Raw genomic sequence first — 21,860 nt, 5'->3', positions numbered from 1 at the left:
CTTTATCATGAGGCTGTGCCCTCTAGTCCTACTGTCCTTTGTGAGCGGGAAGAGCCTCTCCACCTCCATCCTATTCATCCCATTCATCATCTTATATGTCTCAATGAGAACTCCCCTCATTCTTCTAAACTCTAACGAGTACAAGCCTAGTTTATTCAGCCTGTCCTCATAGTTCAACCCCCTCAACTCCGGTATCAGCCTAGTAAACCTCCTCTGCACTCCCTCCAAGGCCAAAATATCCTTGCGTAAGTGCAGCACCCAAAACTGCACACAGTACTCCAGCTGCGGCCTCACCAGTGCCCTATACAGCTGCAGCAAGACCTCCCTACTTTTATATTCAATCCCCCTCGCTATGAAGGCCAGCATCCCATTCGGCTTCCTGACCACCTGCTGCGCCTGCAGGCTGGGTTTTTGCGACTCATGCACAAGGACCCCAGTGATTCCTGAAAGATCACCACATAAAACACGTACTTTTTTGTGGGTACTAGCCGCTGCAGTTTGAGCAGGATGTGTTCTGCATTGAGAAAACTTATGTTTCTCTCCTTAATTCCTTGGTGCTCCTGCTGGTCTGCTCGTTTAGTATGCAGATACAAATGGTGGATTCCAAAGTGAATTTTTTTAGTGGAGTAACTGCTTGTGCACAGCATCATTGTGTATTCTGTACACTATACAGTCTCTTATTGGTTCACTGGAGAAATTATCAAATATGCACTTCTATGCAGTTCAATGTTGAGAGGTATGATTGTACCAACTCAGTGAATTTCTGGTCAGTGGTGTTAAAAATGTGTCAGCCATGATGACATTTTTTATAGGCGTGCATATCTATTCAAGTTTCTTTACTATTATCTCAGCTTCCTTTTGGTCTTCCTCCCCTTGGAAGACAAAGGATTCAGATTTTTTGACTGCCCCCAGACCTGTTAGAATCAAGAATGTACATACTTATTCTTGCTTCATTTTATCGGAGAGACTGGCGTGGCAGTACACGTGACATTCCTTGTCAAACTTTTTCCAATTGTCGGCAATGTCCTCATCAAAGATGAAACAGTCGATGCACCAAAGCCCTTGTGCCATCCCAGCCAGCTTCTGACACTATTGCTGGATTTTTACCCCCTCATCTGCTTGAGGCTAATGGAGAATGCCCTTCTGTGAGCCTCGATCGCCCCAACTGAAAGATAAAGTACATTTAATTTCCTGGTTTGGCCTGTGACAATAGTTTGACATGATGGGCTGCTCAAACTGTTTGTTGACATTACTACCGCTGGATGCCAGGAGATCTCCTTGACTTAGGACCTAGAATTGATTGATTGTTGGGTAAAGGAAAGCCCCAGCACAAGAATTTTTGAGGACAGCTTTCTTCAGGGTCAGTGATTTCATTGCTAACTGGAAAATCTGAACTGTTAAATTCCTAATCTCCTCCAGGTTGCTGAGAGGCAAGAGCAGATTAGTTCTCATGGATGGAATGGGTGTGGATGTAATTAACAAAGGGCAACTTTTAGAAGAGTTAATCTCTTAAAATTCCAATCATCAGTGTGATGGTTTGAAAAGCTCAACAGTACAAGACCAAATACACACAACAATTATGGCTGCTGTCCTAAACCACATATGCAATCCTCAATTATATGGAGCACTGCAATGTAAGTGATGTTTACAGAGGGATTACACCCATCAAACTCAGGTTATAATTAGAGTATAAACCACAGCTATTATAAGGCACATATCATTATGCCAGTTTAGTTCCTCCCTTATCACTTAAAAGGAATTGGTTTGCTGGATCTGAAGGTTCTGGATTTGAGGCTCACTCCCACATCTTGAGCACGCAATCTAGACTGACATCCAGTATGGTATTGATGGAATGCTGCAATGTCTATGAAACCAAAAGCCATATCTACCCTTTCAGAGTGACATTAAAGATTCCATAGCACAATTTTAAAGAAGAATTGGGGAGTTATTTCAGTGTATAGAGTGGACGTGGGGAAGATGTTTCCATTAATAGGAAAGACTAAGACTTGATGGCACAGCCTCAAGGTAAAGGGATGACCCTTTAGAACCGAGTTGAGGAAGATCTTTATCAGCCAGAAGTTGGTGAATCTATAGAATTCATTGCCACAAAAGGCTGTGGAGGCCAGATCATTGAATGCATTTAAGACAAAGATAGATGGGTTCTTGATTAGTAAAGAGATCAATGCTTATGGGAAAAAGCAGGGGAATGGGATTGAGAAACTTGTTAGCCATGATTGAATGGCGGAGCAAACTCGATGGGCCTAATAGCCTAATTCTGCTCCAAAATCTTATGGTCTTATGATCTGAACTAGCAATCCAAAGAGGCAGCTTATCTTTTCATCATACCTTGTTGTTTGCAGAACTTGCTGTGTGCATATTGGCTGTCAAATTTCCTTGTGACTACACTTCACACATAGTTAACTGATTGTAAAACACATGGAGAATTTCTGAATTCATTGTATTGAAATGCAATTCTTTCTTTTAATAACATATCAAACATATTAGCAGCCTGATTATTGAAAGAGTTAGCATACCCAAAGATAAGTAGAGATGCCATTTTATATAGCTGGTCTTTGCCTATTTTTTTGCTTCAAACTCTGTTTTGAGCAGTTCTCCAAAAGAATTCTGCTGCTGACCAGATATGATGAAGAGTCTTACCTCCTGTATCAACCTGAATTCATCTTCCTGAATAATGTGCTGTCCATTTTTATTTAATTGTTCACATTGAAAGTTGGTGATGTGAATCGTTAAATAAAATTAACTCAGAGCACTGTGTAGAAGCCAACTCAAAGGAGATCCTCACGTCCAATAATATTCCAATTGCAACAAGATATTCTGTCCCAAGTCAACTTTTTTCCAGAGTTCATATCCCTCCAGCAATACAATTGCTTGTTGGATGGCATGGCAGCACAGTGGTCAGCATTGTTGCCTAGAGCGCTAGGGACCCGGATTTGATTCCCGGTTTGGGTCACTGTCTGTGTGGAGGCTGCACATTCTCCCTATGTTTGCGTAGGTTTCCTCTGGGTGCTCTGGTTTCCCCCACATTCCAAAAAACATGCTGATTAAGTGCATTGGCTATGCTAATTTCTCCCACAGTGTACACAAACAGGCACTGGAGTGTGGCGACTCGGGGATTTTCACAGTAACTTCATTGCAGTGTTAATGTGCTACTTCTGACACAAATAAATAAATTTAAATTTAAATACTGTCCAAACAGGAATGCTGATGAAGCTCTGGCTCCACACCATTTCTCGAAATTATCACTACATTCAGTACAGGATGAGCAGAAATGTTCTCCAACAAAATGTTGAAGAAAGCTAGCGACCTTATTCCCTTCGTTCCCTTTACACCTCTTAAGATTTCTTCCAGCTTTATCAATCCCTTCTGCCACTGAATCCCTCACACATTGCCACTTTCATCATTACTGTTCAAAATACCAGCATACATTGAATGTGCTTGCATGACATCCATCTTCCTCTTGTTACAATCACTGGCATGTTTGTTTTAATTATTTTAATATTTCATTAAAACATTGCACAAATTAATGCTGCATGAACATATTTTGCCAATAATAACACTAATTACAATTGCTGATCTATAGAAAGTGAACTAATTTCTGCTAAGGGGATCGGGTTGATATCAGTATCTGGCTAGGAGGAGATAGAGTTGACCAGGATTCCAGCTCTGCTTGTAGTAGCAGTAGAGGTTGATGGTGCAAAGAGGTAGACTTTGTGATGGAGCAAGCTTTGCTTGCAACCACGGAGGACACTGAGGATGTGAAGACTCTAGCTGAGTTTCAATAGTTGCTGGAATGTAATTTCTGTTCAAGGCATAGAATTGGTGACAGATACCAAAGCCAAGTAAGGCTGGAGCAAGTTCAAATACAGTAAAAAGTCTGACAATACCAGGTTTAAGTCCAACCAATTTATTTGATAGTACACTCACTAGCTTTTGGGTTAGTCCCTTCGTCAGGTGAATGACAAAGGGACTAACCCGAAAGCTAGTGAATGTACTATCAAATAAATCGGTTGGACTTAAACCTGGTGTTGTCAGGCTTTTTACTGTGTTTACCCCAGTCCAACGCCGGCACATCCACAGCAAGTTCAAATAGTCATGAAGTAGCAGAATTGGGTGTGGCAAGTGCTTATTTGAACCCAGTAGGGGAAATTTTAACCCCAAGAACAGGACTTCCAGGTGTGATGTGAACATTTTAAAAATCATAATCTCAAACCCAACCAATCTCCAATTTGCACCCACTTCCAGAGGTAGAATGTGGGCAGGCAACAAACTGCTTCGCTGGAGGTGGGTTCATCATATAGGCTATGTGCCTCAAATTATATCTGCTTTCCAGCTTTAATGCTGGCTGGATGGGTTTTCCAGCAGCGAAATGGCGGCAAGAGTTGCTGTGTGGAACAGCTAAGCATTTTTCCAGTACATCTTGTACACCAGGAGGAGGGGTACAGCTTCCTGCCCTCTCTCCAGAATTGCCACATTCCCACTAATTCAGGAATGCTGCTTTTTCCCCACCCTGCAGTGAATCAGATCCCCTCCCAGCCCCCCAAGATCAGCCTCACCAACTCTGGGTTTACTGATTTCCCCATGCCCCCGGTTTGAAACCCTGCCAGAATTGAACACCATTACCCCGACACTTCCCTCTTCCCCCCACCTTAGGTTGACCTAAATTTTGAAAAGCATTCCACTGCCCAACTAGGAATAGGTTCCAAACCTTTTTTTGTTCCCCAAGCATAACTTTTCCTCCCACTCAGGAAACCCATTCCCCTCACCAACTGGAAGTTTTGTCTTTGAAGGTTGCTGAAGGGGAATGTGTAGATGACAAAGGGAAAGGGTCATGAATGGGTCCTTTGGATAATCCAGAACTAGCAAGATAAAGACAGAAAGGGAATCTGTTTTTGGAGATCCCTGGCTATAACAGAATAGCAAAGTGTGGAACTAAACGTGTTCTATCCATTGAGTTGGACAACAGAAGAGAGGCAATAGAGATAGTTGACATGACCAAGAATTGCTGAGAAGTTCAGAAGAATGAGGGTGGATTTTGCAGTGTGATCGTAAACATAGAGAATATTTGCTTGTGACTTTAGTTAGGGTGATTTTGGTAGAGTGGGAACCTGATAGAGAAAAATATAAACAAGGAATAATATATATAAATTTGGAAAGTGACAACACATTTGATGAATGCAGAGACCAAAGGGAAAATCAATATGAGAAATGAGGAGAGGAGAGGTGGTTTGAAAGGGACAGAAACAATATCTGAGGATTGGAAACTATTTATGATTTCAGCTGGCATCGGGAGCTAGATGGGATCATAGCATCATAGAAAGTCTGTAACTTAATGGGAATGGGATCAAGAGGTAGAATTTGGATAAGATGAGGTAGCTTGAGGAGAGATTCACTAGAAACTAGAGAGCTAGTGCTTTCATTATTAAATCTGAAGAAAGATTTCTACTTGGGAGAGTAAAGATGTTATGAAAAACAATGTGGAAGGGAAGAAGGACGAGTTTTGCATGGGTAAAGATATTGAAAATGAATGTGAGGGAGTAATTGAACAAATTATATTCTGCTGAAGCATTGTGATGAACAGAGAGCCAAAGACCAATCTTGATTTTTCTACTCCCTCTCAAGTAAAGCATGTGGCCCGTATATGTCTGGTAAATTGATTGTTTGCTGTGGCCTCTGTTAACCTGATTGTTTGCCCTGCAATTTTATTTATTGAAGAGGAAGGGATTATTTAATTCTGTGCCATCTTTCCTCTTGGCAGCTGGGAACGCATAGAGAGTGAAAAATTACAGACTTCATTTTTTCAGGGACAGAAATAGTGAAGTTTGGCATCATCAGTGGTTTGGATCACTTCCAATGTCTTGTGCTAAATGCATGCTTAGCTCAAAATGAGAATCTGAGCATGTTGAAAACATAATAGCTGGCCATCAAACTTACCCAAGTTTCCTTTCAACACCAGGCTGACTGAGACAGCAGCACCAATTTTAACACAACCTGCTTGGATGGAAACTGCCAGGATCTGGTGAACCTCTGGTTTTACCCGCTGACCAATATTTACTTCTGTCTTGCGCATATTTCTGGCACTTAGAGCAACCTGGCATGTCATTGGCAATTGTGTCAGCTGTTGAGATCAGACCAGCCCAGCCCGGATAGATCAGGGCGCTCAAAGTTTTTTAGGCAAGTCCCCCCAAGCCACCAACCCCCTCTCATCCCCAAGCCTCTTCATGCTCTTCTGTTTACCACTGTTCTGCTGTAGCTTGCAATCTCCTCAGTGGCTGATGTCTCCATGTCTCCCTTTAGTGTAGCAGTTGACTGTCAATTGTACTCCAGTAACCAGAAACCTTGGAGTCATCAGCCAGAAGGGCTTCCAAGCAGCCCAATATTGACATGGGAATATATAACCAACTGGCCCAACGTATTACCACTGGCCACCTCCTGGTTTCCTACACTTGCAAACTTCAATTTCCTCCCCCATCCAATCTAAGAATAAGGGGTAAGCCATTCAGGACTGAGATGAGAAAGAACTTATTCATTCAGAGAGATGTGAACCTGTGGAATTCTCTTTCACAGAAGGCTGTTGGGGCAAGTTCATTAGATATACTCAAGAGGGAGCTGGACATGGCCCTTGCGGCTAAAGGGATCAAGGAGTATGGAGAGAAAGTGGGAATGGGATACTGAAAGTGCATGATCAGCCATGATTTTATTGAATGGTGGTGCAGGTTCAAAGAGTCAAATGGTCTACTCCTGCACCTATGTTTCTATGTTTCCCTAATGTTTGTGCATGTTAGCACGTTCTCACATTAAAAAAAAATCCCTCAGTTGTGAAGATCAAGGTTTTTGAATTTTTCCTCAACTCCACAACATTTTAAATCATTCATGTGGCTATTCTTTACATATCCTTCAATGCTTCCCTTCGCAATGTGGTGACCAGAAATCCAGATGCCAACTTTAAGTCTGTTTGTGGTTGTGTTAGACAAAGCAGAATCAAATCCAGATGTGGTGATCTTTTATAGATCTTTTATCAGGCCTCCTCACCAGAGAGTCTAGCAGCATTCAGTGTTGTGGTACAGATTAGAACAATTGAAATAATTATTAGAAACAAGCTACTACAGTTAAAAGGCACCACAATTTGAGTCACCACTTTCAGAACTTGGGGGAGTTGGTGGTGGGTGGGGGTGGGTGGGGTGAGTGGGGGTCGGGTATTGTGATGATGAACTTTGGTGAAAATGAGAATAACTCAATGCTTCAATGTGGAAGAATTGTTATAAGTTAAGTTCCTCCAGAATTGTTGCTGAAGGAATGACCAACAGATTCCTACAAGTCTTCCTACACTGATTAGCTGAATATACATCTACAACAACTTTCATGATGTGTAATCTATGAATATTCAGTTGACTATTCATAGAACTTACATTATTTGGTTTCAAATACTGTAACCCAAAAAATGACAGTCATATTCAGGTGTTGTGGTATGTAAGCGTGTTGCTGTTTAATTGCAGGTGTCTGTAGACCAATCGTATAGAACAAAGAACAAAGACAAGTACCGCACAGGCACAGGCCCTTCCGTCTTCCAAGCCTGTGCCAATTATGATGTCCTAATGAAACTAAAGACAAACCTCCTGCCCTTACTTGGCCTATATCCCTCTAGTCTCTCCTTACTCATGTACCCATCCAGATAATTCTTAAATGTTGCTTATGTGCCTGCTTCCACCATTGCCTCTGGCAGTGTGCTCCAGGCACCCACCACTCTCTGTGTGAAAATCTTCCCCTGCACATCTGCCTTAAACTTTCCCCCTCTCACCTTGAACCTCTCAATACTACCCTAGGAAAAAGCCTCTGACTACCCACCCTTTGATGCCTCTCATAATTTTATAGACCTTAATCAGGTCTCTTCTCAGATTCTATCTTTCCAGTGAAAACAATTCTACTTCATTCAACCTTTCCTCATAGTCAATACCCTCGAGACCAGGCAACATCCTGGTGAACCTTCTTTGTACTCTCTCCAAGTCTTCCATGTCCTTCTGATGGTGTGGTGACCAGAACTGCATACAATATTCCAAATGCGGCCTAACCAAGTTTTAAATGGCTGCTACAGGGTATGGGGTAAGGATTTCTCTCTGCTGAGCCACTAAAATGTTTTGGGATTATTAACCATAGAAACATGGAGAGTAGAAGCAGGAGTAAGCCACTTGGCCCTTCGAGCCTGCTCGGCATCCATTTTGATCATAGCTAATCATCAAATTCAATATCCAGGTCCCACCTTCCCCCTATGCCCTTTGATCCCTTTCGTCCCTTGAGCTCTTTCTAATCTTTTTTTGAAATCACACAGCATTTTGGCCTCAATTACTTTCTGTGGTGGTGAATTCCACAACATTCACCACTTTGGGTGAAGAACTTTCCCCTCACCTCATTTCTAGAAGGTTTACCCCCATCCTCAAAGTATGACCCCTAGTTTTGGACCCCCCCCCCCCACCATTGGGAACATTCTTTCTGAATAGAGGCATTTCTAAGGTATTTGAATTCCATAAAAAACAGCTGGAATTAAGAATCTACTGATGACCATGAAGATTTTGTCAGTTGTTGGGAAAACCCATCTGGGTCACTAATGTCCTTCAGGGAAGGCAATTACCTGGTCTGGCCTACATTTGACCCGATGACCCTCTCAACTAGGGATGGGCAATAAATGCTGGCTAGCCAGCCACATCCATGTCCCACAATTGACTAAAAAATGCTCCAATCACCCAGAGTGCAAGTCTAGTTACTCCAGACTGAATCTTGCCCCTACTCCTGACAAATACCATCTGTTGATCCTTACTTCAGGTATCCTTTCCTAGCCACTTGCCATAAAAACACACAGTGCTAATGATCTCCTAATGATCTTCATTCCCTTTTCAACAAAATGGATCCAGATCCTTTTCAAGGTGTTGATTTATCCCAAGTTAGTTACCTCCTTCCTTGTATCTCTCAACACCACTGTCTGCAATTTGCTTATACACTGAGTTCAGTTTTAAACTCAAATGTTTATGCCACTAAGACTGACAGTACAGTAAATTGGTTTAGTGTTTGTACAGAGAGCCTGGCATATTTGTATAAAAATAAATGTTCTAATTTTGCATCTTCCAGCTTAACTACCATAGCAAGAAGAAGCGAAACAAACAGCCCTGTCCTCCTGCCATTAATATCCAAAAATTACCTCAGAGAGATGCAAGCCATGCCCATTAATAGCTACTGGCTGGCTTCATTTGTAACTTAGCTTGCTGATGACTCTGAACAGCCTCTGGAACGGCAGCTAAAGGTTGAACTTGAAGTTTTCCATCCAATCAGTGTGCATTACAGATAATTATTTGGTAAATTATTGGATCGTAGAATCCCTACAGTGCAGAAGGAGGTCATTCTCTCAGAGGTGAACCGATCCTACTTGCCAGTGACATGTTGAAAAGCCAGGTACTTAGAGTGTTGAGAAGGGCCTACACCCTCTGGTGGGAAATGTGGTGAGCGAAAATCTTAGCATGACTTGGAAAGTCATTAAAAGTGGGTGCCCAAAATTCCTCCTCTGGAGCCTTTAGCTGGATTGAATTTTTGTTACAGCAGCTGAAAAATCTGATTCAGTGCAAAGCTCCTCTAATATGTCTTATTTGATGGGTGGGGAAGCATAGCCAGTTTTAAATTTAACTTAAAGGTTAGTTTTATCTTCAATTTTAAAAATATGCATCAAGTCGTCCCATGCATCTCACACAAGTGGGGCCTGTAGCACTGATGCACGTTGGACACCACACCCTTAAACCTGGGTGTGGCCTGAGGTCATCAAGTGTTCAATATGCACAAGAATTAGCAGCATGACTCTGACTCACTTTCAGCACCAAGCACATTGAAATCCAAGTACACAGTTATTAAAATGGGTTAACCTCTCGAAAGAAATACTCCCTGAATTAAACATCCATATCAATTGCACCACAAAAAAAGCCTCTCGTTTTACAGTTGAATCTTTGGCCTGAATGCCACCATGGGCATCAGGATTCTGAAGTCAGCAATGGGACCACAATGGGACATAGATAGGCTTGAAAGGAATGAACTTGTCCCCTTCCATAGAACTTTCATAGAAGGTACAGTACAGAAGAAGGCCATTTGGCTCATTGAGACTGCACCAACAACAATCTCACCAATCTCACCCAATCTCAATCCTATCCCTGTAACGCCACATACTTATCCTCTTAATCTCCCTGACATTAAGGGGCAATTTAACCTGGCCAATCAACTAACCCGCAGATTTTTAGACTATGGGAAGAAACTGGAGCACCCAAAGGAAATCCACAAAGACATGATGACCCCACACAGTCACTCGAGGCCAGAATTGAACACAATTCCCTGGCACTGTGAGGCAGCAGTGCTAAGCACTTAGTCACCATGCTGCCCTTAGTAGAGGGGTCTATAACTGGGTGACATATAGTTAAGGAAAGAGGCAGGAGATTTAGAGAGGATTTGAGGAAAGATTTTGTTTTCACCCAGAGGGTGGTGGAAATCTGAAACTCACTGCCTGAAAGGGTGGCAGAGGTGGGAATTCTCACAACATTTAAGAAGCCCTTAAATGAGCATTTGAAAAGTCATAGTATATAAGTTTATGGACCAAGTACTGGAAAATGAGATTGAATAGATAGAAACTTGATGGCTGGTACAGATACAGGAGGGCTGAACGGCCTTGTTTTGTTTTGTGAAATCCTATGAATCTATGTCTCTTTGAATAATTTTACCACAGACAGCCTTTTTATTGATCATCTGTGACACCACCACCCAGTTGGCAATCACCTGATGCCGCCAGCATGATCAGAGAGCCAGATGCTCTGATGCCTGAATGGCACCATTGGGAGGGATGGTCACTGTCAAGGAATGCAGGAGACCTCGAGAGCTGGGTCAGGTTCTGTCGTAATTGGATTGGTTGTCCATCCTTCCTGTCAATCAACCAGGGTGGTGGAGGGGCGATGGTGGGGGAGGATTGAAAGTTGGTAACAAGCATTTAAGCATCGCAATTTGTGTTCTCAATGGAGGTTACATTTACCTGCAGCAAACCTGCTCTTCCCCCAAATTATTACTCTGGTGATGAGGATAAATCCATTTTATGCTGCATATTTTGCATGAGTTGCTGTGTGTATCACAGAGATCAAAAATAAGAAGAACTTTTTTAAAGTTTGGCAAGGTTGAAGAGAACCCTGAAAAAAGTGTGGGAAAAAATAGAGTGAGAATAATAGCTGTCCCAATGGAGAGTGCGGCAAAAGATTCTCAAGATATGCTGCACGTAAAGACTGAGGCACTGCACCATGTTAGGCAGAAGACTGCTGCTGAGCAGAGCTTAAAGAGTGGCACAACAGATTTTCAACATATTTCACTGTCTACCAAACAATGAGTCTGGAAGTATATTTACAATGTGTCAGTTGACAAGGTGCACATTTGCCAAAGATGTGGAGAGAATCATGGAACAGCGCATGGGGTGGCATGGTGTCACAGTGGTAAGCACTGCTGCCTCACAGCGCTAGGGTCCTGGGTTTGACTCCTGTCTTAGGTGCCTTTTAATTATTTAATAGCAAGGTATTTAAAGTGAAAAATGCTAATTATTTTCAAGTGAATGCATTTACTGATTACATATTTATCGTTTGGCTGGCTTTATCTCTCTCATGGATTATAATATAGTATACCCTGGAGACAATAATCAAATGTAATATTTAAAATAATTTTAAAATACATTAATATATATACAAAATGCTGTCTGTGTGGAGTTTGCATGTTCCCCCTGTGTCTGCGTGAGTTTCCTCTCGGTGTTCGAGTTTCCTCCCACAGTCCAAAGACGTGCTGGTTGGGTGCACTGGCCATGCTAAATTCTCCTTCAGTGTACCCAAACAGGTACCGGAGTGTGGCGATTGGGGGATTTCCACAGTAACTTAATGTCAGCCTACTTGTGAGTAATAAATAAATTTTACTTTGAAATCCCTGGTGTGTGTGTGTGTGTGTCAGAATGTGGTGTCCAGCGATTGGCATTCGTAATGTGCAAAGAGCTCTGGGCATTCTCACAGACATACCTTTTCATCTGAAAGCTTTCTTGAAGAAGAAAGTCAATCAGATCAGGAATGGTAAGCATATACTTTGATGCTATGTTACAGCTGATTCCACTCATGTGCTTATTCCACTCTTATGCTTAAAGTTGGACTTTTTACTCGGTTCATCAGTGCCGGATTTAGACTTGGTGAGGCCCTAAGCTATATAAAGCTTGAAGGCCCCTTGTTAAAAAGTTACACCAAAAGGTCTCACAAATGTGCGTACCAAAATAGGACCTTGGGTCGCCACAAAAAAATTGAAAACATAATTGTGCCTTTTAATTATTTAATAGCAAGGTATTTAAAGTGAAAGATGCTAATTATTTTCAAGTGAATGCATTTACTGATTACATATTTATCGTTTGGCTGGCTTTATCTCTCTCATGGATTATAATACAGTATACCCTGGAGACAATAATCAAATGTAATATTTAAAATAATTTTAAAATACATCAATATATATACAAAATGCTAACAAAATAAGTAATCAGGATCACTTTTATTAATATAAGCAATAATGACATTGTTTGCAAAATCAGAAAAGTGATATCAGATACAACTGGTGGTGGTGGAGGCAAACTCGTTGGGGTCTTTTAAGAGACTTCTGGATGATTACATGGAATTTAATGGGATTGAGGGTTATAGATAGGCCTGGTAGGTAGGGATATGATCGGTGCAACTTGTGGGCCGAAGGGCCTGTTTGTGCTGTAGTGTTCTATGTTCTATGAAAACATTTTCTTTCTTGATTTCTCAAAAGCAAAATCGCGAATTATGTCCGCAAATGATATGCTACGCAGCTTATCGCTTTCTATGCACATAATGCTAAGTGCACACAGTTTGTCTTGAGATATGATTGCTCTCAGTTCATTTTTGATTCTGTTTAGCTGTGAAAATGACCTTTCTCCTGAACAATTTGTTACCATTAGACGTAAGAATAGTTGTAATATTGCTTCCACATTAGGGAAAACTAAATGAATCTTGTCTTGGAAGATGATTTGTTACAGATCTTTGTGGTAAATTTGTTCTTTCCCTGGATAATTCTACTTTGCATCAGCATAGAAGTGCTTCAGTTCCCCCGTAAGGTTAATATCAACATCGCTTGGATACTTTTTCATCAAAGTTTCTACTGCTTCACGCAGCTGTGCCTCTGAAGCTTCTAAATCAACTAAAAATGAATATTTGTTTGCAGCATAATTGTAGACTGTTACTCTTCTTCTCAAGTTTGCTTCAAGGACATTGATTATAGGAATGAAGGATTTCACTCAAAATTTGTCTGTTGGAGAAAGCTCTTCATCAATATCACTTAGGTAGTCCACCACTACATCCGCCATACTTTCACCACTGTGATTTTCCAACTCTAGGAGGAATTAGAAAACATTCAACAGGTAAACCATCATCAGGTGATACATATCTTACTATAACCTTTAGTTGATCCACGTGGGAAAGAGCTGGTGTAGAGTCCACAGACAAACTGAAGGAGCCCGCTTTTCTCAAATCATCCAAAACTGATTCCCTTACTCTATTACCCATAAGCTGAATAAGTTAATCACATATTGTCTTAGACAAATATGAAGGGGAGACCCAGATCCTCTGTTTCCATATTGTTTTATGTGATTGGAAAAAAGGAATCAAACTTAGCAACTAATTTGAACAGGCCAAGGTAGTTGCCATTATTTGGTGATCCAATAGTTTCATTGTCTCCCCTAAAAGCTAGCCCACATGCTGCTAATGCACATATCACCACAACAACACGCTCAAGCACATGTCTCCAGTACTGTTATTCTGTTTTTATTTGTTCTGCTGGTCTTGAGTCTAAGGTTGAACCATGCTTTCTTGTCAAGTATGTCAACAAAGCTGTTCTATGCTCTTCAGAGTTTTAATTGCAATGGGATTTTGCCAGTCAGAAAACCCACCAGAAGCTAGTGCTGCAATTGATATTGAAAAGAGCTTGCAGACAAAGCAGTAAACACAGCCTGTTGTTGGAGAGTACAGTAGCCATTCCTGATTGTAAACTTCACCATGAACTTTTCTGGACTGAAAAAGGATTGGACAATATCTATCTTGATTTTTGAATAACTGCTTTGAGTTTTCAAATGGGCCATTCCAGGATCCAGTATGAGAGTTCATCCTTGGTTAAAACACCCCATTGACCTACATCATTGAGTTTCGTGAATTTTGTTGTTTCAGCTGCGATGTCAGCTCTGCAACACTCACATTTGCATCACTTCCAGTGTTTTCCTCAGCTGAGATTCCAGACTCTGTTATCTCAGTAGCAGAGGCACTAGGCTGTGGCTGTTTTGGACTTTGCTGATCACCTTGGATTTGGGATCCTTATCTGTTTCTGGAGTAAAGTAACTGTCAACTTTTGGTAATTTTTTGAGTTGCTCTTCAAGCGGCTGCTTTCTTTTTCTTTTCTGGTATCCGCTCTTAAATGTTCTCTTCATTGTAAACCTTCTGAAATTTTGTGAGGCCCCTGAGGATTGTGAGGCCCTAAGCTGTAGCTTGTTTAGCTCATGCCTAAATCCAGCACCGCCAGGTCATGCATTCTGGGCCACCAGGGCAGGAGTGACAATCAGTTGTGATGATAACAACAGTGTTGAACTTTTATACAACAGCATGGAGGGGAGATATAGCAATCTGTGACACAGAGCAAGGAGCAATACTCGGAGATGAGGGAATTGTTAGCCTGGACAGTAAACCACAAGCTATGGGGTCCATTGTTTCTTCACCTCACTCTCACTGCTGAGAATTCTCAGTAATAGAATCAAATCTTCCTGTCAAGAGACTCCTCTTTCCTTTGTATTTGCCATGGATACGGATGGGCATCTTAGCCACATATCTAATGGCCTAATGTCTGAAGGTAGGTCCTAGGCATTCCTTCAGGGATGAGTTGGTGATTTGGCATTATTAGCTCTGTTGTCATACCACTTACATCATAGGCGTGTCGATAACTCACTCTTGGGAGCCATGATATGGAGATGCCAGTGTTGGACAGGGTTGGTCACAGTATGAAGTCTCACCCACCAGATTAAAGTCCAACAGCTTTATTTGGAATCACGAGCTTTCAGAACACTGCCCCTTCATCAGGTGAATGGAGAGGCAGGTTTCACAATCACGATGTGGAGATGCTGGCATTGGACTGGGGTGGGCACAGTAAGAAGGTTCACCACACCAGGTTCAGACCCAACATTTGCAATCCAATCATTATCTTGCTGTTGTGTCTTAGAACATAGAACAGTACAGCACAGTACAGGCCCTTTCGACCCTCGATGTTGTGCCGAGCTTTGTCTGAAACCAAGATCAAGCAATCCCACTCCCAATCATTCTGCTGTGCTCCATGTGCCTATCCAATAACATCTTGAAAGCTCCTGAAGTGTCCGCTTCCACTGTCACAGGAGGCAATCCATTCCACACCCCAACCGCTCTCTGAGTAAAGAACTATCTCAGACAAACCTCCTAATATTTCCCACTATGAACCTTATAGTTATGTCCCCTTAATAACAGCTACATCCACCCAAGGAAATAGTCTCTGAATGTCCACTCTCTCTATCCCCCTCATCATCTTATAAACCTCTATTAAGTCACCTCTCATCCTCCTCCGCTCTAAAGAGAAAAGCCTCAGCTCCCTCAGTCTTTCCTCATACAACCTACCCTCCAAACCAGGCAGCATCCTTTCTGCCTACATATGCCGTGTTTGTGAAACCTGTCTCTCCAATCACCTGAAGAAGGGGCAGCGCTCCAAAAGCTTGTGATTCCTAATAAACCTGTTGAACTTTAACCTGGTGTCTTGAGGCTTCTTACAGTGCCCACCATTGGGAGGTCAGGATTGGGGAGACAAAAGTAAACAACTTATTTGAATTAATTGGAAACAATTTTCACTGAGCAACAGGAGGAAATAGAATTTCACATTTTCCTTCACACAGATAAAAACTGTTGGATTTCTTCAGTTTGAATCCTTTTTCCTCTCCTTTGGGAATGACAGCTGTTGAAAGATTTCAGCGAGATGACAAATTGGTCACTTACAATCTCAAAATGCCAAGTCAATAGCCACGTTGGTGATAAAGTATCCACTAAATGGTGGACTTATATTTAACAGATTATTTACAGGACTGGGCTTTAAACCAAATACTTGATATAGTGCACTGAGTCAGTCTACTATTTAAAAATGACAGCTGTGTTCTTTTTATAATTCACCACATTTATCGAGAATTGCAAAAGGACAGTCAGCAGGTGTGTGTTTGCGTTTCTTCAGTCAATGTGTGTGATTGTTTCACCTCTAGAATACCATCCACAACCCTGTTTGCCCATAATTCAAGCTCAAATTGGAGCCATTGTGAGCAGAGTGTCAGTATTGGTTTGAACTATTTCTGTTCTGTGTAGCTCTTCATTAGTATTTAAAGAGGAAAAGGTGTCATGGTATTGCAACTGGACTAGCAATCTAGAGAAGCAGTATAAAGCTGTGGGGACCTAGGTTCAAATCCTACCACGGCAGATGGGAAGATTTAATTCAAGAAAAACCTGAAATTGAAAGTCTAATGATGACTGTGAAGCCATTGTCGATTGCCACAAAAACCCACCTGGTTCACTAATCTCCTGTAGGGAAGGAAAGCTGCTATTCTTACCTGACCACTGTGATTGACTCTTAAGTGCTCTCTGAAATGACCTAGCAATCCACTCAATTCAAGGGCAATTAGGGATGGGCAACAAACATTGGCCCAGCCAGCTATGCGCACATCTCATGAATGAACAAAAAAATGTAAATATTATAAATATAATTTAAAAAAGCTAAAATAAGCAGATACTTTGATTTGATTTATTATTGTCACATGTATTAACATAGAGCAAAAAGTATTGTTTCCTGTGTGCTGTACAGATAAAGCATACCGTTCATAGAGAAGGAAATGAGAGAGTGCAGAATGCAGTGTTACAATCATAGCTAGGGTGGAGCGAAAGATCAACTTAATGCGAGGTAGGTCCATTCAAAAGTTTGATGGCAGCAGGGAAGAAACTGTTCTTGAGTCGGTTGGTACATGACCTCAGATTTTTGTATCTTTCTTGCGAAGGAAGAAGATGGAAGAGAGAATGTCCAGGGTGCTTGGGGTCTTGAATTATGCTGGCTGCTTTGCCAAGGCAATGGGAAGTGTAGACGAGAGTCAGTGCAAGGGAGGCTGGTTTGCGTGATGGATTGGGCTACATTCACAACCTTTTGTAGTTCCTTACAGTCTTGGGCAGAGCAGGAGCCACACTTGCTGAATACAGTCATACCATCTAACAAGGGACATACTATGGAAAAAGGGTGACACCATCCAATTCTTAAATGATTGAGTACAACACAAATGACAAATGTCCAATGTTCCATTCATCTGTTGTACATGATTGTGCGTAAGAAAAACACAACCAGCTTCCTGGAACAGGAAACATGGCAGATCCAGTAAGAGGTGGCAAGTCTCTGGATGGGATTATAGGAAGTGAACCAAGGCTGGGAAGCAGCTTCTTAATAAAAGAAGTCCCTGACACCTGCACTTGAGCAGCAATATCTGAATGTAAAAGCTACAAAATAGCCCCTCTTTGTAATTCTCCCAAAACTGCACCCCAGAAATAGCCCAGCACCTGGAGGTTCCCCTGGAAGTCCTCACACAAGGGCTGCCTGGTGATTGCTTGGAAGGTTAAATTTCCAACAGGTATCTGCACCTGGAAGGAACCAGCTGAAACTTTGATAGCTTGAATGGTTCCCAGTCTCCCAGTAGAATGGTTACTCCGGAAAAATTAGAAGTATTAAATTTGCTTTTAATTCCTGGGTAACTATTGTACTCACTCAACCTGACCTCTTCCACCCCTCTCCCCTAGCTGCAGTCACCTGACAATCCCAACCCACCACTACCCCCGACTATTCCCACCTTCCTGCCACCCAACACTGGCTCTGACCTCACATCACCTCGTCTGTGTGGAATTTGCTCGTTCTCCCCGTGTCTGCGTGGGTTTCCTCCAGGTGCTCCGGTTCCCTCCCACAGTCCAAAGATGTGCGGGTTAGGTTGATTCGCCAGGCTAAGTTTCCCCCTAGTGTCAGGGGGACTAGCTAAGGTAAACGCATGGGATTATGGGGAGTAGGCCAGAGGGGGATTGTGGTTGGTGTAGACTCAATGAGCCGAATGGCTTCCTCCTGCACTGTAGGGATTCTATAAAGTAAATAAATAAAATCCCTGGTCTGGCCTACATGTGTCTTCAGACCCCCAGTTGACTCAAAATGCCCTCAGGGATGGGCAATAAGTGCTGGCCCAGCCAGTGACTCCCAGATTCTATGAATGAATTTTTTAAAAAATCCCCTGACACTGCTGCCCTGCACGGGGAGGCATCTGGAACTTCTGTATTGTACATTTCTCACCAGCCCTGGGTCAGATGTTCAGGCAAGAAATGTGCAGCTCCAACAGTAACTGCCACTCTATGGAAACCCTGGGCCCATAGGTCAGGTAACCAAATGCTTGGTCAATGAAGGAGGCTTTAAGATGCATCTTGATAGTGAAAAGGGAGGCAGAGGGATGGAGAGTTCAGGTTGGGATTTCCAGGCTTCTGATGGCCTTGACAACTGAAGATTGGTGTGGAGAATTAAAATTGGGGATGTCAAAAACGGAGGGTTTGGCATGTTTAGAGGGCTGTGCAGGGCACAAAGGGGCAAGACCATGAAGACATTGAGAACAAAGATGGAAATTATTTGATGGGAACCAATGAAGATCAGTAAACATGGGGCTGATGGGTGAACGGTTTTAATACAAGATCGATTACAGGCAGCTGAGGCTACGATTACATTTCTTGATGGTGTAAAAATGGGATATCAATCAGGAGAGATTTGAGCTTTTAGATCAGAGGTACAGGAGGCATGGACAATTAATTCAAGAGCATATGAGTTGAAGCAGGGGTGATGATGGGTAATGTTATGGAGAGTCTCCTTAGTGATTCAGTTCTAACGTAATTTAGTATTTCCCTAATGTACTCTAGGAAACTGAATCTGCTGTCCTTACCTCATCTGACCTACGTGTGACTCCAGAGCCACAGCATTGTGGTTGACTCTCAAATGCCCTCTGAAATGGCAAATAATTCACTTCCTGATTCCCCAAAGCCTATCCACCATCTACACGGCACAGGTCAGGTGTGTGATGGAATATTCCCCACTTGCCTGGATGGATGCAGATCCAACGACACTGAAGAAGCTTGACACCATCCAAGACAAAGCAGCCCGCTTGACTGGCATCACATCTACAAACATTCAATCCCTCCACCACCGATGCTCAGGAGCAACAGTGTGTACTACCTACAAGATTCACTGCAGCAATTCGCCAAAGATCCTGAGACAGCATCTTCCAAAACCGTGACCACTTTTATCTAGAAGGGAAGGGCAGCAGATACATGGGAACACAACCATCTGCAAGTTCCCCTCCAAGCCACTCACCATCCTGACTTGGAAATATATCGCTATTCCTTTGCAGTTGCTGGTTCAAAATCCTGGAATTCCCTCCCTAATGGCATTGTGGGTCAACCCACAGCACATGGACTGCAGCAATTCAAAAATGCAGGTCACCATTACCTTCTCACATGCAACTAGGGATGGGCTATAAATGCTGGCAAGCCAGTGGCACCCATGTGCCATGAATGAATAAAAATGTTGCATCCACTAGAGATGGGCTATAAATGCTTGCCAGCCAGCCATGCCCATTTTTTATTCATTTGTGGGATGTGGGTGTCGCTGGCTGGCCAGCATTTGTTGCCCATCCCTAGTTGCCCTTGAGAAGGTGATGGTGAGCTGCTTTCTTAAATCGCTGCAGTCCATGTTCTGTGGGTTGACCCACAATGCCATTCGGGAGGGAATCATTTCCTAGGATTGAATGAAAAAAGTAGACATGCAGTCAGAAACTTACCTCCAGGCCAAATAGGAAACTAAAGGTGTGTACATTTGACAGTAACCCCAGGGAAAGGGATGAAGTTGTTGACTAGAGAACAAAGTTTGTGACGTACACCTTACCCTGCACATTTCCTCACCAGGGCAATGATATGCTTCTTGATATCATGCAAAGAGAACTCAGACTGCAGTCTTAAGGACAGGTTAGTTTAAGCACAGCTTCATCTTAACAGCAGGATAATACACTGTAGCTCTGCAGAAAAGTCATACAGATTCAAAATGTTAAAGTTGTTTCTCTCTCCACTGAATCTACCAGACCTGCCTCGTTTAGTTTCCAGCATTTTCTGTTATTATTGCAATAGTGCTGCAGTCATTATATAACAGATGATTGATTTTGCAGTGTGCATTGTCACAATATTCTATATTAACATTAAAGTATTCTATCATATTTTGTTTCAACAGATGTGCTATGTCCCAATCTGAGGTTGGAAGGCAGCCAATACAAACTAGAAAACAAAGCTTCAGCTAACATCCCAGGTAAGCGAGTTTGATACCAGCAGTGTAAAAGCGAAGTCGTAGACACGTCTGGGTAAATTACAGCGAATCCTTTTTTTGTCATCCACGACAACCATCCTGATTATGAGTTTTGAAACTGAGCCGTTAAAAAAGCCTAAAGTGGTTGAATATTTTCATGCTAAGGTTGACTAGCTGGGGTAATGTTTCTGTGCTGGATACATTATAACACTGTTCAAATTGCACCTTCAATGGTTTGGTATTCACTGGCTAGTGTTGTGGTTCCTGCTAAAATTTCTTTGCTTCATCACAACCATAAATATTCCTATGAACCAACACAATGTGGTCAAGTGATGGAGCATAATTTTTTATTTTCTTTCCATTCCAATGTGCTTGAATATATTTAAGCGAGGTAAGCTGGGGCAGTTTTATTTATTTGAAAACGGGCTTATCACCAAAAATAAGGACAATGCGAGTAATATAATTGACAATCATTGAACATGATTTTAAAAGAAAGCTGGACTAAACCGTCCAATACTTTCATTGGTGCACCTCTGTTTCTTAGCCAATGGTATAGTTTTTGATATATAAGTACCTAGAAAATATTAAATATAATATAAATAACATTTAAGAAGCATTTAGATGAGAATTTGAAATGCCATTGCATACGAGCTACTGGCCAAGTGCTAGAAAATGGAATTGGAATAGATTGGTACTTGATGGCCGGCACAGACACGATGGACCAAATGGCCTCATTCTATGCCGTAAAACTCTATTAGGGGCAATCTTACAAGAATTTGGCAGTGTTGGTTCCGGTGAGGAAAATGGCATGTTTCCGGGTTGGTTTTCTCTCATGCACTCTGTCAAAAAAAATCAGCTGACCCAGTTCCACAATGTGATGCCAGGGCGGGGCATTAACACACCGGCAAAGACCGGCTGCACTGAGATGGGGATGCCATGTTTAAAGGGGACCCCAATCAGTAAATGAATGATCCTCCCTCCCAGCCCATCATGGAGGACTCAGTGGCAATCGCCACCACCCTCCCAATCCGATCGGTGTCTGCACTCACCGCTCCCCCACCCAAATTCAGTGCGGACCTCCCTGTCCACACCTCCTGACATCACCATCAGACCCTTTTCTCATCCCCCAACAGTCTGTGCTACCAATCCCTTTCCCGCCGAAGGTCAGACCCCCTTCCCCCTGACCCATCACCTACACAGTCAGTGCTGGAAACTCCCCCATTCCTACCAAACATCAGACCCCTTCTTCCCAGGAACCCCCCTGCATACAAAGAATAAAGAACAAAGAAAATTACAGCACAGGAACAGGCCCTTCGGCCCTCCAAGCCTGCACTGAC

The 21,860-nt window shown here is 42.3% G+C and overlaps 1 protein-coding gene across 1 annotated transcript in view; it reads left to right on the top strand.

The window, feature by feature from the left end:
* The window catches only part of col22a1 (collagen, type XXII, alpha 1), a 285,376-nt gene that overhangs the window by 59,197 nt on the left and 204,319 nt on the right, over window positions 1-21,860 (top strand). The window contains exon 4 of the mRNA XM_080193549.1: window positions 20,452-20,526. Within this exon, the coding sequence (XP_080049675.1) occupies window positions 20,452-20,526 (75 nt within the window). The remainder of the gene's footprint in view (window positions 1-20,451; window positions 20,527-21,860) is intronic.

The sequence above is a fragment of the Carcharhinus amblyrhynchos genome, chromosome 8, assembly GCF_965287045.1.
Source record: "Carcharhinus amblyrhynchos chromosome 8, sCarAmb.v2.hapA, whole genome shotgun sequence".
NCBI lineage: Eukaryota > Metazoa > Chordata > Chondrichthyes > Carcharhiniformes > Carcharhinidae > Carcharhinus > Carcharhinus amblyrhynchos.
The sequence above is the reverse complement of the archived record's forward strand: the minus strand, read 5'-3'. Positions and strand labels throughout refer to the sequence as shown.